The sequence below is a fragment of the Gopherus flavomarginatus genome, chromosome 2 (assembly GCF_025201925.1).
Source record: "Gopherus flavomarginatus isolate rGopFla2 chromosome 2, rGopFla2.mat.asm, whole genome shotgun sequence".
NCBI classification, from domain to species: Eukaryota; Metazoa; Chordata; order Testudines; family Testudinidae; genus Gopherus; species Gopherus flavomarginatus.
In genome coordinates this window covers 8,838,230-8,854,881 of record NC_066618.1, presented here as the reverse complement: position 1 = coordinate 8,854,881, position 16,652 = coordinate 8,838,230, and the positions used below count along the sequence as shown (strand labels likewise).

Sequence of the window (16,652 nt, the reverse complement as noted above, 5' to 3'; positions counted from 1 at the left end):
GATGAGATCAAAGCAATTACCTTTTACTTTCATCTTGGTACTGGTTTCAACGTTCTTGGCGACAAATTTCACCTCTGCTCCATCGTCATTCTTGGTGACATTTTTTATGGTGAGGAGGTGTGTAGTTTTGGTTCTCCGAATGATGTATATTTCACTGCTTTGTATGGCTTTGCCATTAAGGTACCAGGTGCCAGAACAATCGGTCGTAAGGTCAACAATAAAGGTAGCATCACCTCCTGCAATAGCTTCAACATCGGCCAGGGGAGTTTTCACAGCCAATGCTGGTTCTGTCAGAGAAGAGCAAAACATAAATCTGAAGCTTTATAAATCTGTGAAGAGTTGCCTACTATGCTCAGAACTCTTAGGGGGAGAAAAAGGAAACTGAAGATAATAGACCAAAATCCCGCAACATTTGCACCCATTGAAGGCAGTGGGCATTTTGCCTGTGGAAGAGCTACAGGATTTGACTTCTACAGCAGGAGATCAGTGGTGTTAGGGTACAGAGTTAGGGCTTGGTTCCTGCAAGGTAGAACGCTGGGCATATTTTACTTACATAGCCCATAGAGTCATAAAATAATAGCAAGAGGTACCTATCAGATCCACCTCATCACTTCAAAGAAATACTCAATGCAATAGATCACAGACAAACAGCAACCCTCTAGCAGAGAACCCAGCAGCCCAGAAATAAAACCCAATCCCCACATTTCTCCATAGAATTGTAAGGTTAAAAAGTGACCGAGTGGAGCAGGGAGCACCAGGGAACCTGATCCTGTCTGCATGAGTGTGACTGCACAATCATCACATAAACCCCATCTAGCAGCGCGATTGAGGTCCAAGACAGGAACACATAGCTAGTTGGCTCACTGACCTGCTCAAGAGTGCCTTTAAGATAGTGTCTTTTCAGCTACAGCTCTGCATTCTAGACAGCAAGGGCTTGAGATTCAATGCAGAGCTCCCTGCGCCTAGCACTTAACCTTGCAGGAGCTCAATGCATAGCCCTGCTCACACGCATCCTCGAGCACAGCCACCTTGCATTGCTTTGCTATGCACATGGCAAGGACTTGCAAGATCACGGCCATATTGTTAGTCAACTGAGTGGTCTAAATCCCTTTGTGTGGCTCACCAAGATGCAGGGTTCCTGGGAACTCTAGGTAAGAGCTCTGCCCATAGCTGTTGACTGCGGACACTCGAAACTGGTAGTCTGCCTCTTCTGCCAGATCGCTCACTGTGAACTCTGTGATGGGGATGTGAGACTGGTGGCATCTCATCCAGGTAAAGCCAGTCAGTTTCTTACGTTCCACCAGGTAGCCGTCGATGGGAATGAGTTGCTCCATTTTGGGAGGGGACCAGGCAAGCGTCACTGAGGTTTCTGTTTTATTTTTCACCACGGGGTCGGATGGGGGATGAGAGGGGGGTTTTCTTGGAGCTGAAGTGCGATAAAAACACAGAGAGAACCACATTATGGAATGAAAACACCACAGTGCATGACAGACAGGCTGGAACCTGTACGCTAGAGCTATCAGGATTCGGATGAGCATTTATACTCCTTTGATGACATCAATACACGGATTGTTTCAACAGTCTTAATCTGAGATGGACAAGCAAGGAGTATGAAGAAAAACACAACCTCAAACAATATCATCCCGCCATCCATGCACACACACGATGCTAATGTCTCTCTAAATAATCACTAGCCCCACACAACGCTACTGACCATCCACACACACAGCATATGCAAAATACCACTCAGTACCCCAAAGAACTGACACCTCTAACAAACGCTACCATTAACCCACACACACAATACCAATAATCCCTATAACTACACACATCTTTCACCGTCTGCTTTCCCACATACCTCCACTATCATGGACCCTACACACATGCACACACAGTATCACTGGTGTCCACCGACTGTACCCCTTTTCTCTCTCACACACAAAATATCACAGACCCAACACACACCACTGAGTCCATTCCCCAAGGACACACACAAACTACCATTGACCTTTTCACACATGTACACAAGTTACTATTGACCCCTACACACAGACCAATACTGACCATGTAACTAGCTTAGATGGAGCTGGTTTAACTTATTTTATTTCATTAATGCTCAGCTAGAATAATAGATCACCTCTTTGGTATCACTACACACTGTTATCCTGGTGAGATACATCTTAACTGGTATTCTTCAGAAGGTGTGAACATTGCTTAAATCAAACCGTTCTTCCAGCACTTCCCTCCCTACATTTATGCAATTCCTTTAAAGTAACAGGGGTCTGTAGGCAGTGCCCACCGAAGGACCCGCTGAAATGCCACCGAAGACTCGGACCGCCGCCAGGTTAGTAAAAATTAAAAAACTGCCAGCGCGGGGCCCGATTCAGGGGAATTGGGCAAATCGGCCTAAAGCCGGCCCTGGTAGGCCCAGTACTACCAGATGGCTGCTGAGCATGCTGGGAACTTCAGAAGATTCCTTCACTGAAGGAGATGATTGGTATATTGTATACAAATTGGAGATGGCCTTGGGGAGCTCCCTAACATAAAGACCTTGAAGTTTGTTGTTCACAGTTCATCACGTTTAATTTTTCCATGCCAAATACAGACAGCCAACTTCCTGTAGAGATTCTGGGCAGCGTAGTTTAATGGACAGTTTGTTGTATTAAGCGGTACTATAATTAGAATGACCCCATGAGGGCATTCAAAACACAATGGGCCTAATTCCCCTCTCTGCTTCACAGGTGTAAATCCAGGGTAACACCAGCGACATCCCCACAATTGCTCTGGAACAAGAGCAGAATTTTGCCCTTTGTATATACAACGCTGCTACACCACCAAAAAGCCGTACCTGAAGGAAAGTGATTTGTGCGAATATCAGAGAGTTGCTGATATTACTGGTGTGTCAGCACCTCCAGCAGATAGCAGTGGTAGAGCATCCTGTGCTAGAGTGACCAGATATCCTGATTTGATAGGGACAGTCCTGATTTTTGCATCTTTTTCTTATATAGGCTCCTATTACCACCCACCCCGGTCCCGATTTTTCACATTTGCTATCTGGTCACTCTATCCTGTGCATAATATAGATCTATGCCACACAGAGCAACCTGTGATGAGGGCCTGATCACTCCCTTGCACAGAGCAATATTACTTACCTAGAACCTGATCCACTAATAAAACTAAAATTTAGCCCAGATTTTCAGCTGATGTAAACTGGCATCACTCCACTGACTTCAGTACCGATTTATCCCACCCGCAGATCTGGCCCTTTCATTGTAATTTGGCCAACCTCAGACATTAACACTACAGAGATGGGATAGATAAGCCTGAGACAGAGAAAATGAATGAATAATGCCGTGTCTTCAGGATCACAGTGTTTGCGCTGGTCTGTCACTGGTCACACATGCTTGGCCTAGCTCTGAAGTGAAATACCATTTAAGAATCTTTCCTCTGTCCTGTCTCTGACAGCCAGTGATATACCAATCTCAGCACATCATGGCATCCTCACCCACATGGCCCTTTGTAACATGAGCTCCCGAGAGTCGGTTACTTGCTGTTTGTGCCTTCCGCTGCGATTTCTAAGCCATACATTTGTATAGTAATGTATGGACAGCCAGAAGAACTAAAAAAATGAAATGAAATCAATTCCCTCAAATGAACCCCAGCTTCCCGGGAGCCTGAGTTTTTGTTTTGTTTTGATGCTCTGTCAGGCCATCTATGGAATCCCATCTATAGCTTTCTACTTCTGAAACTATTTGTGTACAGCAGGCTATCCAAGACTTAGAGTATGTCTATGCTACCCACCGCATCGGCGGGGGGTGATCGATCTGTTGGGGATCTAGTGTCTAGTGTAGATGTGATAAAATCAATCCCCGATCACTCTGCCGTCGACTCCAGAACTCTACCGCACGCAAAAGGCAGAAGAGCTGTCGACGGGAGAGCAGCAGCAGTCGACTCGCCGCCGTCCTCACAGCCAGGTAAATCGACCTAAGATACGCTGACTTCAGCTACATTATTCGCATAGCTGAAGTTGCATAACTTAGGTCTACTCCCCCCACAGTGTAGACTTAGCCTTATGTTTAAAACTTCCTTGGGTAAGTCCTGAAGTCTCTGAAAAAGGCCAAAGTCTGATCAATATTGTTCACTACTTTAGGGGCTAAATACCTTCTCAGAGGCAGCATTTCCTAGTGGTAAGAGCAGGGGTCAGCATTGTTTGATATATTCGATTCCCACATCTGTCACTGATTTACTGAATAACTTTGGGCAAGTCTCATAATCTACCCAGTGCCTCTGTTTACCCATCCATAAATTGAGTGTAATAATAATATGATTTTTTAAAGCACAATCCTTGGAGAATGCGAGAGATGCATTATTCTTTTAATAAGGGCTAAGAAACCGCCAATACAACCCCAGTATGGCTCAGTGAGAAAAATGTGAATACAGTCTGTGGGATTTTCAAGTAGCTAACACGGCACTTTGCTAACAGAACACTTCAGCATGGTAGCACATGAAGCGTAAAAATAGGAAACCTTGGCATGATCCGCTCTTCCTCCTTAGTGACATAAATATATATTCCAGTGTTACATGATACTCTGGTGCACTACCCGTTGGGTTATCGACGATCAAACCACCTAGGTAAAAGTTCCTACTACTTTAACATTCATCTTGGGTTCAGAACACCTAAGCTACTGAAATCAGATTGTTGGGCCTTACTGTTATATATTTAACTTAATATTTAATAGCGAGAGATATGCTTGTGGGAGGGCAGCTTCTTAAAAGCTTTCATCTCCATGGTTAACCAGCTACAATTTAATAATGTGAGCACCGGAGTCAATCATTACAGTAAAGTTTTGCTTGCAGGTCATGGGATATTGTGTGCTTTGCCAGATACTGATAAACAGCTCAGTAACCGTTACAGTGCTAACGATGGGACTGATCCTGTTTGGTTCAATGGCTCTCAGCAGCCCCACTAAACAAATTGTTCCAGCACCTCTGCTTGAGTGTTTAATGAATGACATGCCATCAGTGATCATGGGATTGGGTGACTGTCTAGTTCCACAACTAGAGTCTGAACTTCCCAACGTTTTAAATACTTCTCTATAGAGAATTGTGTGTAAAGTGGAGATAATAAGGTCGGGCTAACTGCTTGGAAAGAACAAAGCACCATCCCTTTTCCCCTCCAATCCCTCTTTAAAACCAACCTCAGATTTTCAATTTTTATTCCAAATTGGACAAAAATTAATTTTGAAATCTTGAAATCCCTCAGGAAACATTCTCTGCCCAGCTCTGCTCACCTGGAGCTGTTCTCAGAGAGCATCACCGTTGCATATTCACACTCTCTGCCCATCTGCCCCACTTCTTTAGAGGCTCCAGGCCACTCCCCCCATTCCTTTTATACCCTCACAGTTCTCTGCAGGGGGAGGAGGATAGGGGGACAAGCAACTCAATGGGCAGTGACCTCTAGAAGATTCAGTAGCTAGGAGGTGCCAGTCCCACAGGTGGGACTGGGCAGATACCACTCAGAGAACCACCTAAGCTTTTGGGGAATAGAGTTTTTTAAGCACTTGGTACATTTACAGAGCTCTGTAAACAATGAACACAAACAAGGCACTGTAGGTTGCCTGTGTGATTTGCTATCTGTGTACTGCATCTTTACATGGAGAGAAGTCCCCTACCCTAGTTCTGAATTACTGCCTGTAGCGGTCCAGACCAAGGGTCACAGCACCTCCTGCTGGCCGTGCTGGGAAATAGCTCTCTTGGACCACCACCTTTTATTAGCAGTGTCTCAATCGCCGTTACTTCCACTTCCTCCACCGTCTCCATCACCTGGCCCCATGCCACTCCTGGACCATGGTGTTCTCTTCAGGACATGGCCCTCTTGCTTTGCCCCAGCCCACTGTCTCCCCCATTTCGGGGAACAGTCAGCCCTCAGTCCCTCCACTTGCCTCAGCGGCCAACTGCAGTCTCTAGTCTAGCCCCTGGCTTCAGGGACAAACTGCAGTCTGGATTTAGACCCCTCTCCTCATTGACAGGTGGGGGCAAGCAGGGCAGGACCCAGGCCCACGCACTACTCTGGGTCCCAGCCCAGGGATCCTATAGCTGGCAGCCACTTACTGCCCCTCCTCCTATTCCCGCTGCCCACTTTCCCTTAGCCACTTCCTCTGTAGCCCTAGCACCCTCGCTGCCCTTACATCAGGGCCTCAGTCGGCCATGGTCAGCCAAGAGCTCCCTTATTGCTCTGCTACCCTGTCCAGCACTGGAGTATCTCTGATGCTCCTTGGCAGACAGTCCTTCCCCTTGCCCTTCAAGAAGACACTGCCGCTTGCTCTGCTGAGCAGCCCTTTATATATGGGCTGCTCCAGCAAGCCTTCTCCTGACTGGTTCACCCAATAAACCCTTTCCTGATTGACTAGTTTCTGTGCAGCCTCTCCAAGGCTGCCTTAACCCTTCTCCTGCCTGCGTGGGGCAGCCGCCCCACCACACAGCCATTTTGTGTTCATTGCAGACTGTTACAGCAGACATACACACATATACTGCACTCTCACCCTGGAATTTTTGTTCTCTCTAATTTTGATATTATCATAATTTAACATAAAGTTCACTTTTATGGTATAAACTCTTTGGAACAGTCATGGGACCTTCTATTGTCTTTGTATAGCATCTAGCTTACCATGGCACCAGCAGGAAATAACTACACTGAGAGTGTATTCTTGTTCTTTGTGAGTGGGTAATTCTTTGAAAACATCCGCTAAATGTGCAGCAGCAGTCAAAAAACTTAACAGAACGTTAGGAACCACTAGGAAAGGGACAGATAATAAGACAGTAAATATTGTAATTCTATTATATAAATCCATGGTACGGCCACACCTTGAATACTGTGTCCAGTTCTGGTTGCCCCATCTCAAACAAGATCTATTAGAATTGGAAAAGGTACAGAGAAGGGCAACAATAATGATTAGGGGTATGACAAAAGATTAAAAAGACTGGGACTGTTCAGCTTGGAAAAGAGACGACTAAGGGGGGATATGACAGAGGTCTATAAAATTATTGAATCGTAAGGAGAATGTGAATAAAGAAAAGTTATTTACCCCTTCACAAAACACAAGAACCAGGGGTAACACAATGTAATTAGCAGGCAGCAGGTTTAAAAAAAACATTAGGAAGTACTTCTTCACACAACACACACTAAACCCGAAGGACAAAAGTATAACTGGGTGCAAAAAAGAACTAGATAAGTTGATAGAGGATAGGTCCATCAATGGCTATTAGTCAAGACATCAGGGATGCAACCCCATGCTCTGGGTGCCCCTAAGGCTCTGACTGCCAGAAGTGGGACTGGATGACAGGGGATGGATCACTCAATAATTGTCCTGTTCTGTTCACTCCCTCTGAAGTATCTGACATTGGCCACTGTCAGAGAGGCTACTGAACTAGATTGGACCACTGGTCTGACCCAGTATGACCATTCTTATATTCTGACACTCGCTGTAATATAGAATAAAGGAAAGCTTACTGGACACAGTGAACTGAGTAGAAGTTCTGCACTCATCAGCCAGGAATGCAATCTCCCCAGCATCTTCCATCTTGCACTCCCGGATAATCAGCGTATGTTGCTTGCCAGATGAGGTGATGGTGATTCGGTCATTGGGCTTCACTTCTTCCAAATTCTTCAGCCAGCGGATGTTCTGGCACTCATTGTCCAGCTCCACGCAGAATATGGCTGTATCGTTTATGGAGACCGCAGTCTTCCGTGGCAGTTTTTTAATGATGTTCCCTGTATGAAAGAAAACTACTACAGTCATAATACAGCAGACACGGAGTACTGTGGTACCCAGATCAGCTAGATCAAAACAGAGCCAAAAGCTCTAACTCAATCACAATATATGGGTTTGATATAGGAATAATTGAATGAGGTTCTATGGCCTGTGTTATGCAGGAGGTCAGACTAGACAGGAACATAGGATCAAAAGGGACTTCCTAGGTTACCAATTCCATTCCCCTGTTATTGCAGGCAACTCCATCATATAATCCCACTGATAAATTTACCGAGCTCCATCTTAAAATTAGTTAGCTGGTTTGCCTCCACTCCTCTTATAGTGAGGCTGTTGCAAAACCACAGTCCTCTGATGGTTCTAATTTCCAGCCTAAATGTATTAATGGCCAATTTATTCCCATTTGTTCTTGTGCCAACATTGTCCTTTAGTTTAAATAGCTCTTCTCCCTCCCTCCCCCCACACCAACCGGTGTTTACTCTCTGATGTATTTAGAGTGAGCAATCATATGATCATAATGGCGTCTCCTATCCTTAAAATCTACAAAGCTATGAAAAGGTGAAAATCTCCCTCTCAGTTTAATATTTGATCTGTCTTCTATTGGATCAATAGATAGTATACATTGCCCTTGTAAAGGATGGATCTGATGATCTGCAACTGCTGAGTCCACATTAGTTCCTTGCAAAAGGAAGCTCATGTGTTAGAAAGCAGACAGATCTCTACAGTTCTAATGGATCTGTCTCCACTAAATTTCTCTAATGCCTGGCATAACTGATGGCCTGCATATGCCACTCACCTGATCTAACAGGAAATAACTTTGAGAACCTCAGATATTGTTATCAGAGCAGACCAAGCAATTTACGTGGGGTCAAACTCACTTATTCCTGGCCTTTTACTTTCCTGCAACTTTGAAATTTTCATGACTTGCAAGGAAAAACTGTATGAAACTGATCCCAGGTAAATTTGGGTGAGACATCAGGAAAACAGTCCTATGAATAAGGTCATCTTAGACCTGGAACCATCTCTAAAAGGAAGCACCAGAACCCCCATGGCTGGAGTGATTCTAATTCAGGATGGCACTAGGGGATTTCCTATAGATAACAATTCTGAATTGCCAGGGGAGGTAGGGTTCACTATAGCTAAGGGTATGATTATGCCCTGGTGCACACTGTCATGGAACCCATGCATTTTGCCATTTATTTCAACTCAACCATGAAAGGTCACCATGATCACGGAACTGTGAATTTTGCCATTTATATGGATCCTGCTACCCCACATTACCAGTGTGTTAATTCACTTCAATCGACTGTTGTGCATTAACAATATATTAGTTGCTTTGATCCAGTCCCACTCATAGACTATAAGGGCAGAAGGGACCATCATGATCATCTAGTCCGACACCCTGTGCATTGTAGACCACAGAACCTCACCCACTCATTCCTGTAGTAGGACCATAACCTATGGCTTAGTTAGTGAAGTCCTCAAATCTTGATTTAAAGAATTAAGTTACAGAGAATCCACCATTTACTCGAGTTCAAACCAGCAAATGACCCGTGAGGCACGTTGCAGAAGAAGGTGAAAAAACCCAGGATCTCTGCCAATCTGGCCTGGGGGTAAATTTCTTCCCAGCCCCAAATATGGTGATCAATTAGACCCACCACCAAAACACCTGGGAAAGAATTCTCTGTAGCAACTCAGAGCCCTCCCCATCTAGTGTCCTTTCTTCGCCCGTTGGAGATATTTGTTAACAGCAGTTGTGGATGGGCCTTATGTCATTGTAGACAGTCTCATCAAACTTATTAAGTCTTACAAACTTATTAACAATCTTAAAACAAGTCAGGCTTTTTGCTCCCACTTCTCTCCTTGGAAGGCTGTTCCAGAACTTCACTCCTCTGATGGTTATAAACCTTCATCTAATTTCAAGCCTAGATTGATTGATGGCAGTTTATATCAATTTGTTCTTGTGTCAGCATTGGCTCTTAACTTAAATAACTTCTCTCCCTCCCTGGTATTTATCCCTCTGAGGTATTTATAGACAGCAATCATATCTCCCCTCAGCCTTTGTTTGGTTAGGCTAACAAGCCAAGCTCCTTAAGTCTCTTCTCATAAGGTAGGTTTTCCATTCCTCTGACCATCCTAATAGCCCTTCTCTGCACCTGATCCAGTTTGAATTCATCTTTCTTAAACCATGAGAGACCAGAATTGCACACAGTATTCCTGATAAGATCTCATCAGTGTCTTGTATAATGGTAGTAACACTTGCCTATCTCAACTGGAAATACTTTGCCTGAGTTATCCCAAGATTGCATTAGCTTTTTTCATGGCTGGATCATATTGGTGGCTCATAGTCATCCAGTGATCGACCAACACAGCCAGGTCTTCCTCCTCCTCTGCCATTTCCAGCTGATACTTTCCCAGCTTACCCAAAAATTATTGTTGTTAGTCCCTAAGTGCATAATCTTGCACTTTGCACTATTAAATTTCCTCCCATTTCTATTACTCCAGTTTTCAAGGTTATCCATATCTTTTTGCATGATATTCCAATCCTCCTCCCTATTGGCAATACCTCCCAACTTTGTGACATCTGCAAATTTTATTAGCACATGCCTGCATGTCATGTCAAGGTCAGTAGTGAAAATATTAAATACAATTCATCCTAAAACCAATCCTTGAGGAACTCCAGCCTGATGGTTCACCTTTCAGCATGACCTGTTATAGTCTCCCCTTTAACCAGTTCCTTTCCCACCTTTCAAATCTCATATTAAAGCCCTATCTTCTCCAATTTAACTAATAATTTCCCATGTGGAACTGTATCAAATGCCTTACTGAAAGCCAGGTAGATTAGATCTACTGCATTTCCTTTGCTTAGAAAAATCAGTTATCTTCTCAAAGCAAGAGATCCAGTCAGTCTAGCATGATCTATCTTTAGTAAACTATATTGTATTTTATCCCAATTACTTGTTTATCTCTATGTCCTTAACAGCTTTTCCTTTCCAAATTTGTTCTTGAGACCTTGCATGCAACTGAGGTCAAACCTACTTGCCCATAGTTACATGGATCGCCTTCCCCCTCCTTTCTTAAATATAGGTACAATGTTCACAATTCTTCAGTTACAGGGTAGACTCCCCCACCCAAAATTTATGGATTCATTAAAAATTCTTACTACTGGTCTTGCAATTTCAGGTGCCAGTTCCTCTAATATTCTTGGAGGGAGATTATCTGGGCCCTCCAATTCGGTGCCATTAAGCTGTTTGAGTTTGGCTTCCACTTCCTTCCATATTCTTGTTCCAATAGCCATCCTGCCATTGTCCCAAGCTCCTCATTACCCTTATTAAAAACTGAGGCAAAATATTAGTGTAGGTGTTGGGCCCCACCTAGATTATCTTTAATCTTCACATCATCCTCAGTGTTTAGCAGTCCCACTTCTTCCTTCCTTGTTTTCCTTTTATTTATATGGTTGAAAAACCTTTTACTATTAGTTTTAATTTCCTTTGCCATTTCCAATTCTGCTTGGCTTTTGACAGTTCTCACTTTTTCCCTTACACTTTCTGATCTCCAAAAAGCGGCATTCCTTGCTGATCCATTCTTCCTCCATTCCTTTTAGGCTTTCTGCTTTCTCCTAATAAGCTGTTTGAGATCCTTGTTCATCCATTTTGGTCTACAACTCTTCCCTCTGAATTTTTTCCTCTTTGCTTGGGAGACAGGCTTCAGATAGTCCTGTTTCAAAGAGGACTTGACCAAAGTGAGCTAATGAACTGTTTGTGCTCATCAGCAGGGTCCATAAAGTTGCCATGACCATAGTCTGAAATTATTTATTTCTATTGTGACTGTATGCTTTACACATTATTTTACCATGACAAAACTGTATCCATAACCATGGCAGATCAGACAAGTACTCTATTGCTAATATTCAATATCCCATCTCTGGAATTGACCAGTATGGGATGCATTTAGCTGGAGGGAAATCATCGTTTCTGACTCCCACATGAGATCAGCTTACATCCTGCAGCGTGAGTTCAAGTTATTTTTGTTTGCAAAGCTGCAAATATAAATAGCTGTAATGATATTCAAGTCATGGATGGACTTTTTTTTCAGAAGAGGAGGGGTATTAATAGGGGCAGTGGAAGAAGTGGGGGTTTTTACCCACAAAAGCTTATGCCCAAATAAATCAGTTAGTCTTTAAGGTGCCACCAGACTCCTCAGTATTAATAGGGTTACTCTCTTTGCCTTGTTTGTCACCATCACCACCGCCCCACATGGGGCAATGAATACTACAGAAAGATGGATCAGATGCTCCAAAACATCATTTTTGTGGTGTATTGGAATCTGTGTTAAAAATAACAAGAGATTTTTAAGTGTGAGGATTTCCTGGTCCTGCTTGCAAGTGAGGGGGCTCTGAGGGAAGCCATGTGACATGGGTTACCTGGGTGAGTCTGCAGCCACCCACTCTAGGGTAAAGTGGGGTGAGCTGTGCCTCTCTGTTTTAGGGAGCAGCCTGCTTTGTCGCTCTCTGTTCTGGGGTTTTGGGGAGTTATTCTGAATTCTGAGAAATAAAGCATTGTAACATTGCAACCTTTCAACAAGAGTATTTATGTTTTTTATCTAACTTCTTTGTGTGCATAATAGTTTTCATCTCTACATTTTATAGTTTCACAATTAATCAAGGAATCCATAATATATTCCCAAGAGTAGGTTGTAATTTCCTTCACCAACTTCTGCAACTCTTTGGGTCAAATTTCCCATAAAGGTTGCACCTCTCCATTAGTTTGCAGGTATAAAACCTGCGTTTGTATATACAGATCTGATGGGGCCCACCAGGTTTTACAGTGGGATCCGTCCATGGACTTCAATTAGAGTATAGTCAGACCAGAAATGAAAAGGGCCAAATTCAGTTCTCTAGCTTTTACAAGAGGGTATCTCCATTGGTTTCAATGGAGATAATTATAATTTACGTAAGTAGAATCAACATCAGAATCAGGATCACAGCTATCGGACTTAGATTTCATGTAGGTGAATCAACAAACTTAAAATTAACAGACACTTCTGTAAACATGTCCCTGTGTTTTTGAGAAACCGACATTGGCCCAAACCCTAGATTTCAATACACATCAACCCTAAGCTCCCAAACTTTGGGAAAATTGGCATCTGGATTTGGATACATCCAGATTTTGCCACTGGAGCCTAAACCATATTATGGGGCAAACCAAACCCCTGATGAAGAACAGCTGTAAACTTCAAGAAAGTTTGGATTTGGCTCAGTATCTGAACTCTGCAGCAAGGCCCATATTTAAAGGTAACTTTAGTGATATATTTCCTTTTTAAACAATGCTTCCTATATTGTTAGTAATTATAAGGAGATATTTTATATTTATATTTTATGTTTTATAATTGGAGATATACCTATCTCCTAGAACTGGAAGGGACCTTGAAAGATCATCGAGTCCAGCCCCCTGCCTTCAAGCTCTATAGGGAAGTATGATTAGCATCAAAATGTCAGTGATTTTGAAAACCCCGCCCCATAGTGCAGATGGGAAAACCGAGTCCGGGAATGCTGTTTGCCTGCGTCTGCAGAGGAAGTCAGAGGCAGACCCGGATTCACAGTGCAGGAGTTCTTGGCTCCCAGTCTATTGCTCAGGTGATGGGAGTGAAATTCACCCTGTGCACACAGCCAGCGCAAGACTGACACCACTTAAGACCTAACAATAGTGCTGACGCAGGACTTAAGTAGTGCCTAGCCCCTGGGCTGCTCCCTTCCCAGGTGAATTTTGCTCTTAGAGAAGTGTGACCAGTACTGTCATTAATGTGAGCAACTTTCTTCCTTTCAAATATCCACCTGTGAAGTAGTGATGTGGTCACAGATTTGTTCTAGGACTGAAGTTCCCTGTTCTCATCACCTCATGCTGCCTTTCGTGAATTTTCATCACAACCTCTTGAAAACATGTTCATTGAGAATTTTTTTTTTTACATTCTCTTAGCAAAATCATAGCTTTTAGTGGTGAAATGACACTTTCCTGCCTCAGAAAATGGCCTTTTGTTTTTTTACAAAAAGCATAGAGTGAAACTGAACTCACTTTTTCTGTCAACCCTACCAAAACGTTTACTTTCCCCATCAGTCACCAACGATTGACTCTTGGCCGTACTCTCAAAGTAATGCTGTGCTCTTGTAACCTGCAGTAGGACAGCTTGGTTTTATGTCCCTCCAGTGGCTGGTCCACATAGAAAGTTTCTAAGGTTGCTACTGCTTACAGCTAAAGGATTGGGGAAAGATTTTCGTCAATGGGAGACAGGCTCTTAGGAGCTTTTGACAACCCCAGTAGGTGCCTATTTGCATCTTTAGGCATCTAACTACCTTTAAAAAGCTGGCCGCAAATCCTTTCCCCTAAGTGGTACGGACTCATGCTTACAGATTGGGATTTCCAGGTTCAAGCCCCGATAACAACCCCTCAATGGGATCATTCCACTGGGATAGTAACGCTGCAGGCCTTTTGAAATCATGTTCCTAATATACTGTGCACCACCCACCAGAGCATAAAATGCAGCTGCAAATGCTCGTTTCAACTCCAGATGAAATCACCAGCGCCATGAGAAAGGATTTACTTTAGCCCACACAAACAAAAATCTTTAGGGGGCTGGGGGGGGGCACAAAAAGGAAAAAGAAACCTATTGCAGTGGATTCTCTCTCTTACCCTGGACAGTCAGTTCCGCGATGGTCCTGCTCCCCTCCTTCATTTCACAGATGTAAACGGCGTCATCGTCCGTGGTGACGTTCTGGACGGTGAGCCGGCGGTACGTTCCCTCTTCTTCAATGTTGTACTTCTTGCTGTGCTGGAGTTTGGTCTCCTCCTTGAACCAGGCAGTTTCAGTGCTAGGGACGGGCACCTCACACTGGAAAGTGGCAGATTCTTTCTCCTGAACTTCAACATCCTTCAGTTTTGTCTTGAACGGTATTGTGGGCTCTTAGAAATGAGACAAAGGAACAAGAACTTGTGACATCATTGGGGCACCTAACGTGCAAGTAAGTTAATAGAAAAGGGTATTCGTTATTTATTATTATTGTTATTATTTGCACTGTAATGGTGTCTAGAGGCCCTAATCAGGGATCATGCCCCGTTATCCTGGGCACTGTACGAACACGCAATAAACAGACAGTCCTGGCCTTGCAGAACTTACATTCCTTGTTAGTGACAGGACGCAACAGGTGAATAAAAAACACTAAACAAGCAGGGATCTGGGGGAGATAGGACAAGGTAACAGTAAAAGGGGAATGTGAGCTGAGTCCACTATTGAGCTGCCATGGGTTGCACCATTATCACCCAGCAATGTTCTGTAGGCATCCCAGCAGAGGATGAGCCTATGGAAGGGTGTTGGAGGGGGACAGAGTAATGGCTTTTTAGATTATTCTCAGGGAGTTTGTTCCACATACAAAGGTTGGTGTAGGAGAAAGCACAAAAGCACTTGGAAGGAGACATGGACCAATGGGTGATGCAGCTTGGCACTACTGGTGGAGCAAATATTGCAGTCAACTCCACACTAATCAATCTGACAGGTCGGGCAGGACTAAATTATTAATAGTCTTTACAATAAGGCCAGTAAGCATGTGACTTGCATGGTGGGGAAGAGGCAGCCACTGGTGGGACTCCAAGCAGATGATGTAGTCAGAACAATGGGCTGGGATGATCTTATGCAGCAACGCAGATCTGGAAATGCTTGCTCTGTGCGCTTTGGAAACTTGGCCTAATAAATCCAAGTCTGTCTGGGCAGTTGAAGCCGGGCAAGATGATATGAACAGGTTTTGTAAAAGTCCACGCCATGCCGGGTCATGGCCTCTCAAGGAGAGCATAACAACTGTCCCTACACGTTTTTTTGTATGAGGCACTCAGAGCACTTTATGAAGAGGAGGAGGGGTAAGGATTATTATCCACATACTATAGATGGGGAAACAGAGATAGAGAGGTGATGTGACTGTCGGGAAACAGGGAATTGCACTCAGGTCTCCCATGCCACAGGCTAGTGCTCTAACCACTGGACCATCCTTCCTCACTGACAAGATGAGAACTAGCACTCAAACCCAAGTCACCTAACTCCTCCATCACTGCCTTGGCCATTGGGACACATTGTTGCTATTTAGGTAGAAAATGGGTTAGAACAGAAGTGCTGAAGCTGATACAGTGCATTAAGGGGATACATTTTACAAATAAAATGAAGGGATTCATTCATACCGTTTCCACTTAATATTAACAGCAGCTATGCAGCTAAATCATCAGACAATGCTTTGAAAGTGCATCCCTAACACTTCCTAATATTCTGATACACAACTAGGGAGAGATAAACTGACACCTGGTGAAGGCTGTAGGAACAGGTTCTGATAAGAGCAACTGTAAGGTGCTCAGTGCACGTAACATTGCTAGAATGGGCTAATGCACATCAGCGCTTTCTCTCTACTGGGTGGAACATCAGAGCCCAGCAAGGGGCCATTTAACACTCTTGGAGCTGGAGGCCCATGGAGATTAGGCCCTAAACCATCCTGGATTTGTGCTTTGGAGGTGGGGAGCCTGCAGGCTGTAAACTTCAGAGGCGTGTGGAATATACTTTTGGAAACGAGGTTGTTCTACCCACATGCCTTATGTCTCAGCATAGAAGGCATAAAACAGCATCCCCTTCAGGGAGGAAAGGCGAAAGTACACACCCGCCTGCTGTAGCAGGGAAAGAAGGTGAGAGCCTGTTTTCCAGCATGCAGCACTTCCTCCTGCCTGCTGCACAGTGCACATTCTAAAAGCAGCTCTGCCAGTAATCCACCACTCACTGTCAGGGAGTGGAGGGGGGTGTGGAAGCTTCTTGGGGATGGGAGGGCAAGAGGGAGAGAAGGGGGAGAGAAGGGAGATA

At 44.0% G+C, this 16,652-nt stretch overlaps 2 protein-coding genes across 51 annotated transcripts in view; one reads left to right on the top strand and one right to left on the bottom strand.

Annotated features, from left to right (window-relative positions):
• Positions 1 to 16,652, top strand: part of LOC127045875 (5-beta-cholestane-3-alpha,7-alpha-diol 12-alpha-hydroxylase) — a 331,656-nt gene that overhangs the window by 278,606 nt on the left and 36,398 nt on the right. The window lies entirely within an intron of this gene.
• Positions 1 to 16,652, bottom strand: part of OBSCN (obscurin, cytoskeletal calmodulin and titin-interacting RhoGEF) — a 301,886-nt gene that overhangs the window by 259,438 nt on the left and 25,796 nt on the right. For all 50 annotated transcript variants that reach the window (XM_050942340.1, XM_050942350.1, XM_050942329.1 and 47 more), the window contains exons 3-6: positions 14,456 to 14,725; positions 7,511 to 7,771; positions 1,124 to 1,426; positions 21 to 287 (exon numbers count right to left, since the gene is read on the bottom strand). In XM_050942340.1, the coding sequence (XP_050798297.1) occupies positions 21 to 287; positions 1,124 to 1,426; positions 7,511 to 7,771; positions 14,456 to 14,725 (1,101 nt within the window). The remainder of the gene's footprint in view (positions 1 to 20; positions 288 to 1,123; positions 1,427 to 7,510; positions 7,772 to 14,455; positions 14,726 to 16,652) is intronic.